The 22213-nt window shown below is 46.1% G+C and overlaps 1 protein-coding gene across 1 annotated transcript in view; it reads right to left on the bottom strand.

Moving 5' to 3' along the window:
• Positions 1–22213, bottom strand: part of LOC121607607 (metabotropic glutamate receptor 8-like) — a 110102-nt gene that overhangs the window by 54357 nt on the left and 33532 nt on the right. The window contains exon 2 of the mRNA XM_041938512.1: positions 21978–22194. Coding sequence (XP_041794446.1) covers positions 21978–22194 — 217 coding nt within the window. The remainder of the gene's footprint in view (positions 1–21977; positions 22195–22213) is intronic.

The raw sequence follows: 22213 nt of genomic DNA, 5'->3' as shown, positions 1-22213 counted from the left end.
AGTAAGCCGTCGTCAGTGTGATTATTAGCGCCTGCTGTCGGCCGATTTGACTTATCAGACAGAGAAATGAGTAGAGGCCTGCAGCCACATTAGCAGCTCAGTGCTAACTGCTAACGTGCTCAGAGTGGCAGTGCTAACGTGCTGATGTTTATGTTCGTTATTGTCGCCATCTTAGTTTAGCATGTTGGCGTTCAGTAAGCGTAGCTGAGGGTGATACGTTTGGCAGGTATTTGACACATACGGACAGACGTAAATGACAATAAAACTGAAAGACGCTGTAACAACAAAAACACTTTACAGCACTTTTAGCATCAGCAGCTACATGTTTGCTCAAACCCCGTTTTTAAACTCTGAAGTCTTTGTGTCGCGTTTGTTGACATCTGAAGCGTCTTTTTTCATTTGCAGCTAAACGACTTGCGCTGCCTCTCCTCTTCGACCTTATTGTTTTCAGCTTTCCTTTGTGTTTAAACGGCGTCCGCTCATCCGCCCGTCTGCTCCTGTGCAGCACCTGATATCTGCTCCGGAGTGGAGATTTTAATTTGAAAGCACTCGGTGCTGCTGCAGCAAGCTGCTCGCTAAATCTCTCATTTGTATGCAAATATGATTCTGCAGAGTACAGAGTGTGAGATAATGTTCACCTCAGTGTGAGGAGTTAATATTGGGACCTGACATGTTCAGACTAAGATGCTAACACATAGCAACACGAGCTGTAATGAATCTTCACACGAGTGGCTGAATGCTGCTGTCACTGCCCTGGAAATGATGATGTCCTCTTTTATTTCCTCAAACACACTTTTCTAGCTTTTTCATCTATCTTGGAGTTCATCCTTTAGGCGCCATGAGTGTCTGTACAAAACACAGTCTTGATCCATCCATATATTTGTGGAGATATTTCAGTCTGCCGGTTTCTAATTAACTGATTTTACTGAGATCTTCACATATTTTCTATGATTTGATGTCACGTCCTGTCACATTGGCGGTGTGGAAATATTTCACTTTGGTATTCTGTTAGTCATTTCTATCAGCCACACTCACCAAAATAAAAGCCTTTGATTGTACTGCTCGTGTTTCTCGATCAGACCTCTTTGTAGTTCTGTTTCAGTGTTTCCAGATCACAGAAATTAACTTTGTGAGTTCAGTCTTATTATTAGTGATTAAAATGTTGGATGAAAAGTTGTAATAAGTCTGAATGATCCTCTTTTCTATTTTATTTTATTTTAAATGCATCTTTATGTATATTTTTAATCTTCTGTGGAGTGTTTTTAGTATAAACTGACAGATTCTTCATCATTTGGGGCAATTTAAATCACTGGATTTTCCCTCAGAACATCTTTGACATGATTCCTGCTCAGAAGCGCGCTGGTTATTTATATTCTATGAAAGACTGAAGGGCGTCTCTGTTGATACACAACCATGCGCTGTTGTTGCATCAGATATCACTGACAGCTACACTGTGGATCTTACAGCAGGCAACTAACCCCCCTTTAACATCTGCCAATCATCTGTCTGTTGAACAACACTGATGATTCTCCTGCTGCTCTGTGACGTCTTTAACTCCTCGATCTCTGCTTGTGCCTCTAGAGGATGGATGCGAGAGCGACAGTGTGGCTCATTGATGGGTTTTAATTGTTTTCAATTGAGCTATGGCCCTGAATTTTTCAACAGCCCTTCAAAATAAAGGTCGTCCGTGTCCCTCCTCCTACACTGCCTCTGCAGCAGCTGACGTCTTGTGCTGTTTTCTCTCATGTTCATAAAATATGCTTTGTAACATCAATAAAACCCCCAAAAATCACTATAAAAACAGCATATCAGACCTCCATCCTCAGACCCTCCTCCTCAGGCCTCTCAGACCTCCATCCTCAGGCCCCTCAGACCCTCCATCCTCAGACCCTTCTGACCTTCCTCCTCAGGCCTCTCAGCCCTCCATCCTCAGGCCCCTCAGACCCTCCTCCTCAGACCCCTCAGACCTCCATCCTCAGACCCCTCAGACCCTCCTCCTCAGACCCCTTAGACCTTCCTCCTCAGACCCCTCAGACCTCCATCCTCAGACCCCTCTGACCCTCCTCCTCAGGCCTCTCAGACCTCCATCCTCAGACCCCTCAGACCCTCCTCCTCAGACCCCTCAGACCTTCCTCCTCAGGCCTCTCAGACCTCCATCCTCAGACCTCTCAGACCTTCCTCCTCAGACCCCTCTGACCCTCCTCCTCAGACCCCTCAGACCTCCATCCTCAGGCCTCTCAGACCCTCCTCCTCAGACCCCTCTGACCCTCCTCCTCAGACCCCTCTGACCCCTCAGACCTCCCTTTTCAACCAGTTCGGCTGTGTAGTAGTGTCAAGTTCCTTAAAAGATGTGAGCTGCTGATCTATATTTTCTCCCACACCTTTAGGACAGGTGAATGCTTCTTGCTGAAGACACAGTCTAATTTACACATTTGGGCAAATATGTATCAAATATTATTAAAGACATACGTGGAGACCACAGACACAGTCGCCGGTTCACACGGTCACTCGTTACCGGCACGCCTTCCGAACGTCAAAACAAGCTTTTAAATTATTTCTTGTAGATCTGAGTGAAGATTCAGCATCTAGACTGTTTATTTCCTGCCTGAAATTTGTTCAGAAACATATTTTTGTGGACCTGCTAAAGTGAAGAGATTGTTTATGAGGACATAGGCTCAATCATCGGCTCACAGGAACTCATTGTTAACCACAATCTGCCATTTTATACATCGGAAAAGGTGTTTGTGACACACAACACTCTGTCCATTAAGCCATCAGACCAGGTACGAGGGCAGCCAACCCTGCAGCCTGGATACAAACCAGACCTTCAGCTTCCATTAGAACAGCCCAGTTAGCTCGCAGGTTCTCCACCTCCTGAACCTTCTGCTTATCTCATTTCTCTTTGTCACGTACATACAGGCCTCCAGTCGGGCCTGTGCGTTGGTTCATAATGATCAGGTTTGGCAAAACATAGCAAATGTGTGGAGCTGGCAAATTTTCCACCCTATCACCACACAGAACTGATATTGGACAATTCCAGAAAGCCCCAGATTGCATTCAATTATATTTTATTACTGAACCGTGTGTGATAACAAACGCGTTTATCCGTATAAAGGGAGCCAAGGAGAGTGTGACAAACCAGGTCTGCGCCTCCTGAGGGAACCGCCGCGGATAAATGTGGAAATAATAAAGATGGACACACACGGCATGATTTTAATGAGGTTTAGCTTCAGCTGAGGTTCGTCCAGCGGAGGAAAAACAAAGTGGGGAAGCTTCTCCTGCTGCGCTCGAATCCACCAGATTAACTTTGGGTGACAAAGTGAGAAATAATCACTTAACAGACCCTGCATGAAACGCCGCCATCTACAATTTACCCTGTGACGTACCGCACTGTCTCACACACACACACACACACACAGACGTGATAATGTGGGACGATGTTCCCTTTTCTTGGGAACAGATAAGAAAATCCCTGCTGCTTCTAACAGGATGAGGGTTTTCTTTAAGCTCTGCTGGAAGCTGCTGCACTAAACCGAAGGAGTTAATTCACTGAAGGCTCAGATATATATATATTTATATATGTCTTTTATAAAAGACAGTGGAACATCAGCAGCTGGAGCTCATCATTCAGCATCTCTTCTTTACGAGAATCATTTAAGTTATCATTGTTGAAAAACTTTGTTGAAGCTGGCGTCGCCTCTCTTTTCACAGACAATGACAGATTACACAGATGTGCCTTTTTCTTAATTTTACTAACATATACTGAGATTATCAACGCAGTTGGTAACATGGAGGACGTGTCAAGTCTAAACCAACAGCAAATTAAAACTTCTTACCAAAATATGATCAGAAAACAGGAAATTAGAAGGTCTGTCTGTGATTTAAGTGATAGATTATTATGAGAGATAAAAATCAGCCTATTTAGCAGCTTATAGCAGCAGCCTGAGTATGAATGTGTAAACCTCTGAATTATACCAGCTGAGAGGATGTTTTTTTATTAGCACTATGTCTAAATGACACATTCTGAGCTCGAAAGCTGGATTTTTCATTGTCTTCCCCACGCAAACTCAGTTTTAATGATGCGGAATCAAATAAAGCGTATCAGAGGGACCAATGAGAGGAAATAATACAATTTCACTTTGACTTTCAACTCAGCCGAGGAAAGTCGCAGCAGGAGTCACTGAACTCAAAGGTGGACCAAATAAGCACGGCCGGAACATTCAAAGGCTCGCCGAGTAATGGAATTATGGGTAATAACAGATATCATTAAAGCTAGCCTCTGGCAAAGCCTTTACACTGACCTTTCAATTAACAGTGCACAGTGGCAGCCAGTGTTTATCGCTGTGTAAGTCCCCCAACCCCTCCCCCAAACACTGAGTCAGAGTGACGGATAGAAGCGGGACATATGTGCCCACTCGCCGCTTTCATTCCTCGCCTTTGAACAGCGGAGCAGCAGACCGTGAATGGTTTCCTGGGTAACACATGCACGGATGAAACGAGCGAAGCCCACAAAGCTCTCAGTCCACCTTAAAGCAAGAAATCTCCCTTAAACTTCAAAGCGTCTGCCTGGCGCCTTCGTGAGTCTCCTCTAACGCCACTTTCAGGAAAAACTTCGATTCACATCAAATCAACATTAATAATTCTGAACACCTTTTTCACAGAAGCGTCAGGGCTGCACCCGTCTTCACAACATGTCACCAACAGTTTTACTCAACATTTACACACGACTTAAGGAAATGTTACGCACACTGTGATGTTTCCTATTAAAATAACGAGAAAACGTTAAATAAGTACCTCGCAAGTCACAAAAACCAGACTTTTTAATGGTTGTGTTGAGGCGCTGGGTTAATCTTACAGAAAGATCATGATCTGTTTTAAGTTCAGAAAGAACATTTAACATTGAACCAAAATCACGATCTTTCCCTAAACGTAACCAAAGTGCTTCTGTTGTCCAAACCTGACCGCGGTCCGGAGTCTGGACGTGGACCCTGGACTGGTGACGCAGTCCTCCAGCATCCACCCGACCACCTCGCTGCGACTCATATAAGAACATATGAATGCAAATTAGTTGTATATAAACAGAAGTTCTGTCTGTGAATACGGAGTCCAGTCATAAATGTTCAGATTTGTCCAGGTTGAGCCCTTTTCAGTGACTTTGGTCAGTTTCCTGAACTGGAGGATTCTTTCTGGACTCATTGTTCAGAATTTAAAGTGATGGATGCACAGTCTAGAAACACTGGCTCTACTTTAATGTCCAACTCTGCTGCTCAGCTATGGATCAGATACGATGAGACCCGGGAAGTTTGGGCCAGAACTTCACACGGCTCTAAAAATATCCACACGGCACAGAAGAAAAGTCAGAACTGGGCCACTCTGCGCCGCAGTGTGAAAGGTCTTCCTTTCGTCAGACTCTGGGCTCTTTATTAAGCAGAGCAGAAATTCTGGCTCAGGCTTTGGCTCGGACCCAGTGGCCCACATATGAAACTGCTTACAGTGTTATTAGTCCTCCGAGTGGTGCCAGAGGGAGGCCGGGCTGCCAAAACCAGCATCGTGTCTTAATATGCAAATGAGGAGGAGAGCAGTGCATTTCACCGGCGGGGGTTTAGTGGAAGGAGCTTGTTGTTGAAAGTGAGACAAAAACTCTTCTTTCAACTCTGACAATCAAAGTTCAATCATTCCTGACAGGTTATCTGCTGCGAGTCGGTGGGTTCACCTCTAAAACCTGAAATCAACCACAAACATGTTGAAGGACTGCCGACCTGAACCAAACTGGTTTAGCTGCTGCACGTCACGATAGTGCAGACGGTGAAATTAAGGAAGCGAGGGGCGGGACACAAAGGCACGAAATGACTTCGAGGAGCAGCAGTTTACAAAAGGCTTGTGCAAAGATGAGGCAGGCAAAGAAAATCCAAAGAGGGAAGCAGAATGCAAGAGTCCAGAAACACTGGGAAACACTGGGAGACACTGGGAGACACTGGGAAACACTGGGAGACACTGGAGAACACTGGGAGACACTGGAGAACACTGGGAGACACTGGGAGACACTGGGAGACACTGGGAAACACTGGGAGACACTGGGAGACACTGGAGAACACTGGGAGACACTGGGAAACACTGGGAGACACTGGAAAACACTGGAAAACACTGGGAGACACTGGGAAACACTGGGAAACACTGGGAGACACTGGAAAACACTGGAAAACACTGGGAGACACTGGGAGACACTTGAAAACACTGGAAAACACTGGAAAACACTGGGAGACACTGGAAAACACTGGGAGACACTTGAAAACACTGGAAAACACTGGGAGACACTGGAAAACACTGGGAGACACTGGAAAACACTGGAAAACACTGGGAGACACTGGAAAACACTGGGAGACACTGGAAAACACTGGGAGACACTGGGAGACACTGGAAAACACTGGGAAACACTGGGAAACACTGGGAAACACTGACTGACTAACGAGTTAGTTAAAGACCAAAAACAGGAAATAAGAAAACTAACAACAAAACCACGACACTAAACTCTCAGGGTTCCCACGGTCATGGAGAACCTGGAAGTGACTGGAGATCAAATTCTCATTTTCCAGGCCTGCAAGGTCATAAAATTAAGTCAAATCCTTAAAAGTTTTGGAAAAGTCTTGGAATTCAGTGTGTAATGAAATGAATGAGGCAGTAACGAGCCCCCACGCCGCGCTTTGACATGGAAGTCTGAATGTCTGCAGCTGCTGACTGAAGTCATGCTGCATTGATGGAAGCACGAGACGACCACCAGTCCAGACATTTTTCAACTTGACAAAAAGCAAAGCCAGAGAGTGGACCAGAGTCTGGGTGCAAACGTCGGCCCCCCAGAGACAGGACAGTGTGTGTCTTTATGGTGGATCGCTGAGAGTGTGCTGTAGACGGACCTGCAGGAGCTTTGTCTTTAAGTTATTAATATCCAGCTTATCAGCACAGAACAGAATGAATCTGTCTCCAGGATGAAATCCATTTTAAACCAAGCCAGAGATATGAGGAAGAGACGTTCCACTGTCCAAATATGAATCTCAAACTTTCACTAAAGACACCAGGAACTGTCTAAAGGTCCGGAAAACTTTTCATCTGCATTTGAAATATGAATCAGAGAAAGTATGGCAGCAAAGTTTTCTCTCCCCATTAAAGTTCACTTTGCTTCAGGTTTCCGTTTCACCTAATAACTCTAACGAGCTCATTTAGAGCATCATTATATGAGAAGTGAAGCAAATGAGGAGGTGAGGAGGAAGGTGATGGTCCATATGTCTGCTGGCGCCGGTTGTGTCTCCCAGCCTGCCTCCACATCTGTCTAACCCGCTGACAAACAGGAGGGAATTGGACGAATAAGAAGAAACCAATCAGAGCCAGAGCTGCCTCCTGGCATGCACAGGTGCTAGTAGGGGGGGCACAGTCTGCAGAGGGAGAAGCGCCCTGTGTTGATGCTGGATTGTGTCATTTCTAACCGCTCAGACCGGTTCAGACCAGAGCGCTGGTGTCAGGTTAAGGTCACGTGTCACCCCTCCTTCATGTGAGAGAAAAATGTTTTCAAGCAAAGCTGAGAAGCTTTTCTGCTTCATTTGAAGCCTGCGAGCGTCCTGCAGCATCGCATTCATTACACTCGTCACCCTCCATCTGCGCTGCAAACACTGCGGCGGCTGGAAGAGGCGTCAGGGCGGCGTGAGGCGGGCCCGTCCCCCCGCAGTGGGAGCGGGTGATGAAATCCACCGAAACGGCTCATCGCTGCGACTCAGGCGGGACCTGCGCGAGTCTTCTCAAGGTTGTTGCATGTGTCCGTCACAGGAGGTGAAAATCATTCGTCTCAGGAGGAGAAGCTGTCTGCTGACGGAGCGAAACGCTTCCTTTGATTCAGGAGTTTCTGACGTGCTGAAACAAAGACTCATAACACTGTCACAACTCTTTTAAAGGCAGCTGATGCGCGGCGGCGGCGGGAAACAGATCGGCGGCGTAGCCCAACACAAAGGCTCACGTCAGGCCTTCATGTCACAAGTCATGACCACGCCGGTTTGGGCTCACACAGAGTACAATGCAGTGGGCTTTTGCCTCTGTGTCGGCCTGTGTGGCATCCTGGATGAAGACAGCGTTCTGCAAAGCAGCACTAAATTAAGATGCTTGAATAAACGTCACGACCTCCAAAAGACTAGAAACTGACGATAAACTCTGTCTATTTTTAGTGGATAATAACTGTAGTCAATTTCTGTTAAACTTCAACCCTGAAGACTAAAAATAATGTGCCCTCTCCACAACATCTTCTCTCAAATCTCGACATCCAGGATCCTTAACCCTTATTCAGATGAACAGGTGAAGCTAAAAGAACAGCACGCTACGGTTAAATCCCCTTTTCTGTCAGATTCTGTAGCTTAAGTATAAGATAGATCAAAGCTGTGTTTAGCCTAGCTTAGCGCAAAGGCTGGAGGCAGGGGGAAACTGCTAGCCTAGCATCATCAAAAGTGGAAAGAAAGCTTGCAGCAAAGTTTGTCGGTTTGAGTCGAAGTGATCACGAGGTTTTGTTAATGCTAACTGACAGCAAAAATGCTTCTGTGCACCTATTACACACAAACTGTGTTCTGTTTAAAGCTGTTTTAACTGAAACATAGACTTTTGAGCTAACAAATGTTAGCGATCTTAATCACTGCGCATCCAGTGCAGAGATGTGTTTAGCTTAGCTTAGCACAACGAACAGAAGCAGAAGGAAACCAGTCACCGGTCCATCCTGCACAGAGCTGCAGACCTGAAACGAATCAGCAGCCCCAGATTCTCGGTAAACTGGTTGCAAAACAGATTTTTGATTTACATTTTGTTGAGATCTTTATTGGAACCCTTGAGGAGACAGTTTGAGTCTGGGATGTGCGGCTGAAACACATTACTCTGCTTCTGTCGGACAAACAGAAACCTTCGTTTCAATCTGTCTCTCCGTGCTTCCTCGTCATTGTTAACGAGCTCTGGATAATTGGAGCTGATGATGTATTCAGTGAACGCAGCTCGTCCCTCGCTCCGACAACTCAGATACACAGAGAAAGAAAAGGGTCCACGAAGGGATCCTTGATTTAAGCTTGTCTCTGAAGCTGCAGGCCACAAAAAGGCTGCAGATTAGGATTTGTAACTTCCTGTCAGGGACACCGAGGCGTCACCGAGAAGCTGCAGAGCTGCTGTGAGGTTTCATACCTCACCACCTTCTGACAAGTGACAGAAAATAACAACGTTAAATCACAACAAAAGTCAAAAGACCGACAATCCAGCCGCTAACTCTGAATTTTAATGTGTGGGAGTTCACATCTGTTTCAGATCAACACGGTGATAAAAACATCGTGTTTTCTGTAACTCTTCACAATAAAAGTCTGCTGCTTCGCTGATGGAAAGCTTTTAATGTGAAGCAGCAGCAGCGCTGGTCTCCAGCACGGACGCAGCTTTGGGAGAAAAACCCAGCTCATGTCCTCTCGATGAAACAACAGTTATCAACATCAACACCGAGACTCACGTGAGAAGAGGTGACATGACTCATGGAGACACAGAGAGGTTTTCCGGGCCGAGTCCGAACTACAATCCCGAAACAAAAATGCATGTGTGCACATTTTGCAAAGGACCAAGGCGTACCAAGCTGAGGGGTATTCTATATGTTTTCTTTGTGGTGCATCTGCGGTCCTATTACGATGATACTGAGCCTCTTCAAAGAAGAAGAAGAAGCTCAGTGAGGTGATGCGAGGACGCTGAGTTTGAGTGATTGGTGGTGTTTCATAATCAAAGAGTTTGTCAATGAAAAGAAGACTTTCTCTTCGTGTTCCTTCATCAAGGTCATCTGGCAGTTGGAGTAGTTCAGGTGGTGCTGATGACTCAGATCTTTGTCTTACAGGGATGTGGACGAGGGAGGCGGAGAAACGACGACAGGCTCCTGCTGCCTTCTTGCTCTCAGACTTTCAAAGTCACTGAACAGACACAGATTTCATTTCTGACGGAGGAACAACACTTTTTTTCCACCGCGTGACATCACATGTTTGGTTTGCGAGACGCAGCAGAAGCACGAGGAGAACTGCCTGTTTGGTTTCACACAAATCTTTCCTGGGTCAGTCCTGTTCCTGGAGCGGTTTGACAAACCTCCTCTCTCGTCTGGCCTCACCTCGCCGCATTCGATTGGCTACCGCTAACGGACGCCTTTATGTGTGAGTGAGCAGCTGACTACTGATGAGTTATTTTACTCTGTTAATGTGTCCTCAAGGGAGGAAGGGTGAAGGAATCCCTCAGCATGAAATATTCATCCTCACACTGTATGCAGAGCAGGAGGTCGGGAGGGGGGGGGGCTGCTGTCCGGAAAAAAGAAAAAGAAATAAACAACAGACCAGAGCGTGGAGGGAAAGAAATAAAAAACACCAAGTTAACAGAGGCAGGTGAGGTGAGACAGAGAGTATTTATGTCTTATTGGCGAGAGAAAGAAATAGTTTCAGGGATAAAGAAGCACAGAAGGAAAGATGGAAGAGGATGAGGAGCTGAGAGAAAGAAGAGAAAGGAAAGCAGATTATCTCCTGCAAGCTTTCACACTTCTGAGGGAGAGTTTTTCCACAGCGACTGATCCGACAGAACGTCAGCGAAAACACAACGCCATCACCGCCTCCATTTAATCTGCTGCACTGAGAGCCGTCTGAACGAGAGGAAGATCTGCCGCCCGGCCCAGAGGAAGAGGAGTTCTGCTTCCTGTGACACTTTGTCTTCATTAAAACATCAAACGTTCAGTCCGTCAGCTGTTTCTGCATCGTTTCTGAAGCGCTCACTTCCTGTCCACCTCTGCGGTGCGTTCAAGGTGACAAATGTTCATTTACTAAAATTCCATTTTTACATAGTTTCTAAGCAATAATTTTTGTCTTTGATGTCAACTTTTAAACTGTCCTGACTCACATGCATCGTGTCCTTCTTCTAATCACGAGCTCATTTTATCAATTTGAGTTTAAAGTTGTCAAAAACCCGAAATACAAAAAAAAAAAAAAAAAAAAAAGACCCAGGTGCTGCAAAAAGTTCTGAATCAACCTGTTTTCTCCTGCCTCTCTGGGGGTGATCCTCCTGCAGGATCCCCAGGTGCTCCCCGGCCACACGAGGCACCCCGGCCTACCCTGGAGTCTCCTACCAGTCAGACGTGCCCAGAAACCCTCCGGCAGAAGGCGCCCAGGATGCATACAGATCAGCTGCGTCTCAGCTGCAGCCTCTAATGCAAATACACAAACCTTAAGTGATTATCATGCAAAATATAATCACAGAACAGCTGCGGGTTGTAAAAAATATGGTTTCAGCGTTTCTGCACAACTGTAAGCGTTCAAACCGACACACAGCAGAAACATCACTGTCACTGTGATGCAGTCTGAGCACATGTCGAGTGTAAGTGAAGCATGTATGACAGATCAGGGTGGTGTGCAGACATCAATGAGACACAGAGTGAAAGCCCCACTTCAGCACATTCAGCCAGTTTTCTCAGCGTGTCTCCACATGATATATAAATAAAATTATGCTACTATTAATAAAACATGTTCAGTGGATTCACTGGTGAACAGAGAGACTCCAGAGGGTAAAAACTGAATATTAAAAACTGCGATTACAGTACAAAAACTACAAAACTCTTCTCTTTCAATAAACTTTCAACATAACTTTAAAAAGCCTTGAATGCTGAAGCCTCATTTCTCTCAGATTCGAGCTTCTAAGATTAAAAATACAAAAGCCTTCAGTTTGTTAATAATTTACTGGTTACAGTCATTTATTCTTCCTAAAGACAACGTCAGGTGGCTCACAGAGCAGCTCGGATCAGCGTGATGCTCCCTGTGCTCCCTACATTTCAGCCTGAATATCTTGTGAAGCAGGTAACATTTGAATATTTTTTCTGGACGGACGGCTCGCTCCATGACGTGTCTGATGTAATCCCGCCATCGTTGTGTTTCCAGGTCTTAAACTTTTGAACTCCTCGCAGAGCTCCTCCAGTCACAAAGCAGCTGTGACTGTCACAAAGCGTTCAGCCTCAAGACGACACCAAACGCCACACGAGAGACAAACAAACACGAGGCGGCTCCCGACAGACGCCGCCGCAGCCTTTCAAACCAGCACCTGCTCGTAGGTTTTGAAGACGAACGTATAATTAACAGCCGAGGAGCTGAATTTAGCTTCGGAGGCGGCGGTGCGTCGTCTCGGTCTGATACGAGTTCAAACAGGAGTCGGCCCGCCGTCGGCCCAGAGAGCGGGAACATCCCGGTTCTCCCGCCGGGGAAGCTCTCAGCACGACCGAACGGCGGCGAGACGGCGGCTCGTTTGTTTTTGTTCTGTCAGAGATCAGAGAGTTCTGCCGTTCTCCCGTCTCTTCCCTCGTGGAACAGATCAAAACCCAGGAGGAGGATTTCTCTCACTGTTCAAACTTATGCTTCACTTCAGCTTTGTTGAATCATCATTAACAGAACCAGACCGTTACTGTCTGTTTCTGAAAACACCCCAAAAACTGACAAAAATACAACATCGTCATATTTTACTGTCACGAAATCTGATATAAAAGACCCGAATCAGCAATCTGTCAGTGTGTCTCTCAGTACTTTGACTTCCTGCTCTGTTTGTTGGTTCTTACTGAAGACCTCAGGAACACCTCACACATCTGTAGCTTCAGTTATAAAAAACAAAGGCTCGGTTTCTGAAAGCAGCCCCTCCCTGAGCTTTCTACCAAACAAACAGCAGCACTGCAATATTAGGGACTATTTGCAGCGGCGGATTAATCCACATTATGTGCTGTAGTGAGTGTTTGTGGCAGCAGGACGGTGTGTGTGTGTGTGTGTGTGTGTGTGTGATGTCAGTCAGATGTATCAGGTATTTCCTGTTAGTCGGATCATTCAACACCACCAAACTGATCTTTTTCTGAATGAGTGTTACGTTGAACTAACGAAAGATTTCCTGAAGAAAATGTGGCTGCAGCAGCTTCTGATCAACTTTATCACAGAAATTTGAGTGATTTAATTCTAATCCTCCGTCGTGATCATTGCTGCTTTAACGTTAAGAAGGTGTCGTTTGTTAGCACATTACAGGTGATTGAAAGCGATGGGAACTAATTACTATTATTAAACCAATTCTTTTTGATGATTACCCATTCAGCCGTTCAAATAAGCCTGCAGCATACATTAGAAGATTATTTTATGTACCAGTGAAGCAGCTGAGCAGAGGTAGTACGAGTGTTGAGATCGTTCACTTAAATAACAATCAGACATACAGACGTGTTATCAGCAAAATGTACTTCAGGTATCAAAGGTTAAAGGACTCCAAAGGGTCTCCAGGTAAAGCTGAGAGGCTGTGAGATGATTAATGGAAGAGGAAAGAAGAGAAATGGGCTTTTTCTTTCATCCTTGCTTTAGTTATTAAATGTTGGATAATAATTTGAGTGTTGAGCAGATATTGAAATGAAACCATCTGACATGTCGCAGCTAAACTGTTTTCCTGCGAAGAGTCACGAGCCAAAAGGGTTGGAAACCACTGTTTTAATACTTGATGTATTTTATAGGCTCATCTTATTTGGTTTATGCAAAATCTTTATTGATATTATAAATAAATAACAAATCAGCTGTAAGCTCATTTATGTTTTAAGTATATTCGCGTCATTTTTGCAGCAGTTGTGAGGACATTTTCATGACATCACATAAAACAGGTGAGAGTCTAAAATAGGATAAGAGAAGGTCACGACCACGAGGCCCTGAAGGCCTCTTAATGAATTCTGGTCCAGCAGAGCTGTTAGCACTGCAGGAACAATAACTTAAATATTGATGATGTTTATTAATAATGTTTCTGTGTGTGTGTGTGTGTGTGTGTGCTTCATCAGCTTCCTCTACCTCCTGATTCAGAACAGAAACCTGTGTGTCAGTTCTGCACAGCTTGAACCGCCACTTTTTGAATCAAACTCTTTGGCTTCGGCCCACGTTAGGCCGCATCCATCTCTGAATCCAGCTGAAACGTGCAGTTTAGACGTGCCTCCGTTAGAGAAGCGTGACGCTGGCGTTCTGAACTGAGACGAGTATTTCTGTTTCACGCGATTATCCAGAAGGCCACGTCTCCTCACCTCCGCCTCCAGGCTGGAACACGATTTTCTGTTGCTTTTATACTTTTAACCGCCTCTTGACAAAAAGTATTTTGCAGTGTCGTGTTTCGTTGTCCGCCAGGCGAGCGGCTTGCAGCTCTGTGGTCGGTCCGTCCACCACTTTGGTCCACACTGAAATATAAGACGTTCAGGGTTCCCAGAGGATGAACCTTAATGACTTTGGTGATCCTGTGAAGTTAGCTCTAGCGCCACCAGCATTTTGACATCTTTGATTTTTAGTGAAACGCCTGTTTGATAGACTGATGATTCGACAGACAGTGCAGCCGTGATCGGAAGGTCGAGGTTCGATTCCCTCACCGGACTGGCAGAAAAATTTGGGTGTGGTGGAGTATCCCCTCCCCCTCCATTAGCCGGCTGATGTGCCCTTGAGCAAGGCACTTAACCCCCCAATATGCTCCCCGGGGCGCTTGAATGCAGCCCACTGCTCCTGTGTGTTTCACTGCATGTTGCATGTTGCATGGTGCATGGTGCATGTGTGTGTTTCAGTGAATCAGTGATGGGTTAAATGCAGAGAATAATTTCTCAGTTTTGGGATTATTAAAGTAAATAAAATTAAATTAAAAAATATTTATGGTTTATGACCAATTAGCTAAAAAGTATTCACATCAACATCAGCATCCCTTTGTGCTTGGTGGTAATTTGCATGTTAATAAAAGTTAATAACTAACATACTTGCCAGCATGTTAGCATCGTCACTGTTAGCACTGAGCTAGTGCAGCCTAGCATGTCTGTCGACTCTTCCACAGACTTCCTCTGACTTTGACTCAAGCGCAGACATGAGTTTCACTCAAACTTGATTTTTGACTAAATCCTGAAACCTAAAGACATTCCCTTCAGCCCGCGCTGCACGTGTGCTGTACAGACTGCGTTTAGGTTATTAACCCACTGTCAAACCGTGGTGAGGTCTGTGTCGTCTTGGGGTTTTTGTCTTGTCATTTCCTGTTTTATTTTGAAGGTCTAACTCTCCTCTCGTTTCAGAGCACTTGCCCTTCCTCGTGTGTCCCGTGTGTCCGCCCCGATCACCTGTTGTCTCCACCTGTCCCTGATTACCCTCCACGTGTTAAATAGTCTGCCTCTCCCTTGTCTTGTGCCAGTGTGTCTTAGTCCGAAGGTCGATTCACCCGAGCCCGTTTTGCCCATCGCCACAGCATTAATTCTTTAAGCCTTTGTTCCTCTTCGTGAGTGTTTTTTGTTTGTAACTTTGATAATCTAGTTTTCTGTTTTCCTTTTCATACTCATAGCTTAGCCGAATTCTTTTCCTCGATTACGAGTGATTTTCTGTTTGCTTGTTTTGTTAGTTAGAAGCTTGTTCCTCCACTTTTTTAGGAGTGTATTTTGTTTTGGTAGTGTTTCTAATTCGATTCGTTTTGCTGCTGAGTATATCATTTCATAGCCATTGTGTTCATCCTCCTTCGGGAACGTTTTTGTTTTCTAATTTCATAACCATAGAGATTTGTTTCTTAGCCTCATTTAGAGCGTTTTCTGTTATCTTGTTTATTCTCGTGCATATATATATATATTTGTTAGTGATTCCCTGTACTCATTCTAGTATATGTTTCATAGCCTGTTTGTTTGGCACGAAGCGAAGAGGTTACTTGGTTGCCTGAATAAATCTCTGTGTGTGACATCTCTGTGTCTGAGTCCTGATCTGAGTCCCGGCCTGACACCCACAAACTTATTTTCAGAAAGGCTAGAACTGACATTGTGACATCTGCTGTTCTGTAAAAAATAGAAAGTGTTATTCTCTCCTTTCAAAGTTTCCACTGGAAACCACATTAACATTTATTTTTCACTTGAATCACATCCTTAGGAAGTGAAAAAATCAGTTATTTATCGTTTGATAACTCTTCTCTACAGCCGAGAGCAGCTCAGTTAGAAACAGCAGTGAACCAACACTTTGGCTCAAAGGCTCTGAGAGACGACGATGGAAAGAGTTTGCAGCGATGGAGGTGATGGGATGTTTCCTGTCCATGTTCTTCAAAATAAACCCAACATAAAGCAGCCGAAGGTGTCGCGTGGCGGTGGCCATGGCGGCGGCGGCGGCGGTGGCGGTGACTCAGCTGAGCGTGCAGAAGGTCGGAGCCTTCTGGAGTTCAGGCCTCGGAGGTAAAACCCTGCAGCTGATGGCAGACAGACTTCAAAGACTTCAAAGGCTGACGGACAAGAAGAGATATTTAATCTGTGGGTGATAGGATTACCCGGCCGGGGAAATGATCACTGAAAGACGTTTTAATATTTCCCACACAGTGCTGGTGAAGTGCGATCGGCGGCAGTTCAGACGAGGAGCTTCCAGGAATGAGGAAGACTCGGTTCGCTCTGCGGTGACATTATGTAAATGCTCCTTTAATCTGTGACAGCTTCCGTCTGCCAATGAGGTCGCTGCTCTGCTCCCCGGGAAACTCTGCTGTCATGTGCCAGCTGGCCCAGCACAGACCAGCACGGCTCAGCTCGGTCCGGCTCATTACGGAAACAAAGCACGTGGAAAGTTGGCCGCGGCTCTGAGACAGGAAGCGAGCCGCCGCGGGGGTTCTGGTCCAGGTGTCGGCGATTGATCGCGAGCTGGGTCGATGCTCCGAGCGGCTGGTTTTCATCTGGAGGGTGAAAAGAGGCGAGCAGGAACAAAACGATGGCGTGCTGGAGAGGATCAGGATGTTTGAGATTTAACAATGGCTGCGTTTAGATCGAAACAGGTAACCATGATGATGAAGAATAAATGAGCTGCTTGGTTTTTATGCAGCTTCGCTCTGTGGGTATTCGCTGCGTTATCTCTGACATCCAATAAACACGCTCGAACGCTCATATCGTTTATCTGCGTTCAGTTAAAGGTGGAGTGAGTCACTCCTCTCAGAGTCGCTGTGAAACAATCTCCCAGCAGCCCAGACGACATGATGGTGACATCACTGATGTCGAGCATCTCGATCCACCTGTCGGCTGTCTCAGAGCCCCGCCCCCTACTGGTTAACACGCACCTTAACCTGCCGACGGGCTCGGCTCGGGGGGAGGTCACGGTGTTTTCATCCGTCTGTCGCCGAGCCGCTCGGCACGCTGCAGGGAGACCTCCAGCTGTTGTCATGGAGACGGGCTTCGTGACGCAGGGATCCTGCGTTACATGATGCAGCCACCAGCAGGTCTCCGTGGTGACAAACATCTACAACAGCTGGATCAGAGGACGCAGGACGTGACCTCACAGACGTACTTCCTCCTATCACTGAGGATCTGCTCCTTTCCTCCACCACCTCCTCCTTTCCTTCTCTCACACTTTCTTTACTACCTCCTCCACTTCTTCCCTTCCTCCTCCTCTCTCCTCCTCTCTCCTCGCTTCATCCATTACATCTTATTTCCTCACAAATTCCTTCTTTCCTTTCCTTCTCTTCCTCTACGTTCCCCTTCATCACTTCCTCCTCCTCCTCCTATTCCTTCTCTCCCTCTCTTTTACTTCATGCTTCCTTTTCAGCATTTGTTTTTTCTCTTTGTTTCCTCTTTTACTAACTCCTTTCCTTCTCCACTTCCTCTCCCATATCCTCCTTTTCTCTTTTACAGTTTTTGTTTGACTGCAGCTTCTCTTTCTTCTCCATCCTTTTCTACCACTTCCTTGCCTCTTCCACCTCCTCATCTCCCTCCTCCACCTTGTCCCTTCATCACTACATGTTGTTCATCACCTCTTTTATTGCATCCTAATATCCTGTTCTTCCACCTCCTCCTTTTCTCCACACACCCTTTTCTTTCCTTTAATGTCTCTCCTTTACCTCTTCCCCTCCTTTGTGACTTCCTTTCATTTTCTAACTTCTTTCTTTACAACTTCCTTGTATTTTACATCCATCCTCCATTCAGTCCCTCCTCCTCTCCACTAATTCCCCCTTTACTCTACTCCCTCCACTGCTTCTCCTCCACCTCCCACACTCTTTTCCTCCTTTCCTCTACTATAGTCTCTTTCCTTCCCCACTTCTTCCTTTCTCCTCTTATTATTCACTTCCATTCAACATCTTCTCCTTCACGTGTGTCTCATTTCCACCTCTTGCCCCTACGTTTCTTTCCTGCACGTTCTTCAACTTGTCCTTTACCACCTCCTTCTATCCTAGACTACCTCTGCATTTTGTAAACCGCGTTAGTTTCTCCTCTACCTCGCCTCCTAATTATAGAAAATGGACTGAATGGCTCGAGGTAACGTTCCTTCATTCACTTCCTGATAGAGAACAACAATCACTGTGCTTCAGATGGTTTTTCTAGAATAAATGGGGTGGGGGGGTGTTGCATCAGGGTTGGCATCCGGCGTGAAAGCTTAAGTCACATTTTTAACTGAGAAACACATTTCTATTATAAATGAGAGGGATAAGGCAAAAAACATGGCCGCCACCAACCAAAAAGCTTTTCAACTCATGGGGGGCACCACAAACGCTAAAAACACGCACCTCAACACCCAGCCAAGAGAATTTCATCAATTTAAATGTGCATGCTCTGGAGGCAAGTATTAACTCAAATCTGAAAATCTGAAGCGCCATATTGATCAGTGCACCTTTCACTCAGTGGAGACATCCTGTGCCCCCTCCCGAACAGACACACAGAGTTCAGTTCAAATCCAATGACGGGGCCGAGCTTTGAGTGTGCGGTTATTGAAATGCTGCAGGTTTTGTGATCACTCCTCGTTTAAACTAAATGAAACTGCCTGAAGTTTCACCGCTGCGACGTCTGAAGGAAAAACAAGTACAAGTACCTGGAATTTATACTTTCATACCTGAGCAAATATTCTTGGTTACATTCCGCCACTGCACCAGTATTATATCACCACATATTGTGTTTTAATTATATTCCCCATAGCAACTGTGTTTACAGCCTTTTATTCACAGAGCGGGGGCTGCACTGAGCAGATGGTTTGCAGATCTCTTTGTTAGATGTGTGTTAGTGAAAAGCAGAAGATAACTGAGCCTTTCTTTCATCTCGCTTCATGTTTTCTTCGCTCTCAGCGCTCTGAACCAGTATCACAAGCATGTAGGAGAAAACACCGGCAGGCCAAGCTAAACAGTCACAGCTCTGCTGCCAGTCTGTGGCATCTCTGCAGCAGCTACAGCCTCGTCTCCACCTGCAGCAGCTACAGCCTCGTCTCCACCTGCTGCGGCTACAGCCTTGTCTCCACCTGCAGCGGCTACAGCCTCCTCTCCACCTGCAGCAGCTACAGCCTCCTCTCTACCTGCAGCGGCTACAGCCTCGTCTCTACCTGCAGCGGCTACAGCCTCCTCTCCACCTGCAGCAGCTACAGCCTCCTCTCCACCTGCAGGAGATACAGCCTTGTCTCCACCTGCAGCGGCTACAGCCTCCTCTCCACCTGCAGCAGCTACAGCCTTGTCTCCACCTGCAGCGGCTACAGCCTCCTCTCCACCTGCAGGAGATACAGCCTCGTCTCCACCTGCAGCAGCTACAGCCTCGTCTCTACCTGCAGCAGCTGTGTGCATACAGGCTCCATCGCTACGCTTTAACCCCTAAACGCACAGCCAGAAATCAAAGTTCAAGTACAAATCAAACAAATCAAACGCCTCAATGTCCTTGAGCCCTGCAGAAGGATAAACAGACGGTTTGTCCTCCTCCTTCAACTGCTGGAGAGCTGGGAGTGTTGCTAGTAGTGGCTAATGTAGCCGTGAGCTGAACACAGAGTCACTCTTTTCTAACTCCAAACCTGTAGACCTGATAGACCCGACCGAGGCGACTTCACACAGCGCCCTCTGAAGGCTATATACAACATTTCTGACACTGACAGCAGTATAAGACCTGCAAACAGATACGACCGGTGCAACAAAGCTGCCTTACAAATACACGTGCTGAAAAGGTCGGCGTAATGAGCCCCCTTCTGCTGGGTAGCGATAAAATGCAAGATAATTTAATCAAGATAACTGTATACTCAACCAAGAAGTGCTTTCCCAAAATCTGCTCATTAAAAGCTAATCAGCTATCAGCTCTAATTAACACATCCTCTGCTCACGGTGACTCCATGAACTGTGCAGCCTGTGTTTCCTGCAGCAGCTGAGAGGCTTCGTACCATCAGAACGCACTCCTGTTGATATAAATACGTCTTTGAGCTGCTAATGAAGTCATTTCCATGTGCAGCAGCGTGTGTGTGTGTGTGTGTGTGTGTGGGCGGATGGGTATTACTCATGTTGTGGGGACATAAATCTCTTCTCACAATCACAATGTGAGGACAAAATAAAATTCCCATAACGTAAATAATTAAATCTTAGGGTGAAGACTTGGGTTATGGTTATGGTTAGTCTCCAGGAAATGAATGCGAGCCTATGTAAGTGAAGGAAAAGTGTGTGTGTGTGTGTGTGTGTGCGTGTGTGTCAGCAGCAGCAGAGATGAAAGCTCTCTGATCCCGCTGAGGAGCCACAGCTGCTCTCTGCACACCGTCTCGTTATTAATCTGAAGCTCTTAAACGCCTCGATCGCAGCCATTCTTCACGATCACTGCCGCTGCTGCCGTTTACACACAGATTACAGCGGTGCGGCGGGCGCAGGTAAATACGCAGGTATTACAGCAGCTTACAGTGACGGAGAGAACGAGAGAGCGTGGTGGGCAGGAGGTGAAAAAGCTAATTGCGTTTTGAATGTTATGTTTCTGTTTTGTCGTACTGTGAACTGAAGTCACGGCTGAAACTGGACTTTCATGTCTGAAGGATTTGAAACATGAGCTGCAACATGATGCTCATTAGAGTTCAGTCACACTATATTATATACATACGGCTGGCAAATTGAATGCATTAACTGATTATACATTAATTAAAAACATACAGTCTCTTACAACTGGTGACTAAACCTGTTTCCCGCCGACGTGTGGTGGAGGAGAAGTATAAAGTTGCATAAAATGGAGATACTGAAGTAAATGTACTTCATGTATATTCCATCTCTGGTTTTAATGTTTTTAAAGTTCAGTTGTTTTTCTTATGATCTTCACTTTATGCACACACACACACACACAGACACACACACGCACGCACACACACACACACACACCGCTGATCTCCAACATACATGTTACCGCTGATGGATTTCAACACGCTTCATACATTCTAATTAATGTCGCAGCTCGACCGGGTGCGATAACATTTCAATCAGCGAGCGCCGGGTCTGATTACCTCACAGCGACCAGCCGAGGAGAAAAACATGGTCGACTTCTGCTGTAATTATATCAAGAGTCAATTACACCATTGATCCCCAACCCGTGGGTCATTTGGTACTGGGCCGCACAGAAAGAAAAAATAATTTCCATTATTTTGTTTTTTCACATAATTTGCTTGATTTATTTTTCGAGTCTTAATGACGTTTTATTTTGAAAAGTGGCCGGATTCTCTCTGTTACATCCGTCTCGCTTGACGACACCATCAGTCACGTGATATATCCCGCTAAATTAAATCCCAAGCAAACAAAATGAACAACAAACAAAGTTCTTTAGAAACATTTTTTGCAAAGGGGAAACGGTCCAATGAAGGGACGGAAGAGGAACCGACACCTGCTAAAAAAGGGAAAGCTCCGAACAGGCAGTGTCAGGAATCCTTTTTAAAATATGGATTTATCGCTACCGGCGATGTTGCTTTTATCTGCTACACCTTTAGCCTGGGCCGTGAAAACATTGTCGACATTAAACTGGGCCATGGTACAGAAAAGGTTGGGGACCACTGAATTACACGACCTCTCCTCCCGTTCAGCCGTCAGCAGACGTCGAGCAGGACTACAGCGACTTAAACGAGCAGCAGCTTAAAAACCGCGGCGGCTGCTCGTCCCGCCTGTCCTGCGTCACACACATCACATGTTTGAGTGTTTGCGGGGTTTGACTGAACGTCCCCGCTCTCGAAGCCTCCTACCTGACTCTCTGGAGATCTGGACGAAGGCCTCGACGCCGCTCTCGCCGTAGTTCCCCTCGGAGGCCAGCGTGGACACGTAGTTCCAGCCCATCGCCGTGACGATGTCCAGCATGGCCTGAGCCTGGTAGGAGTCCGGAGGAACCACGCGGGAGAAGAAGTCGTAGCGCGTGTTGTCGCTGAGCTCCGGAGCCGTCGAGGCGTAGCTGATCTGAGGGATCTGCGGAGACACGGAGGCG

This window comes from Chelmon rostratus, chromosome 6, assembly GCF_017976325.1.
Source record: "Chelmon rostratus isolate fCheRos1 chromosome 6, fCheRos1.pri, whole genome shotgun sequence".
NCBI classification, from domain to species: domain Eukaryota; kingdom Metazoa; phylum Chordata; class Actinopteri; order Chaetodontiformes; family Chaetodontidae; genus Chelmon; species Chelmon rostratus.
The sequence above is the reverse complement of the archived record's forward strand: the minus strand, read 5'-3'. Positions and strand labels throughout refer to the sequence as shown.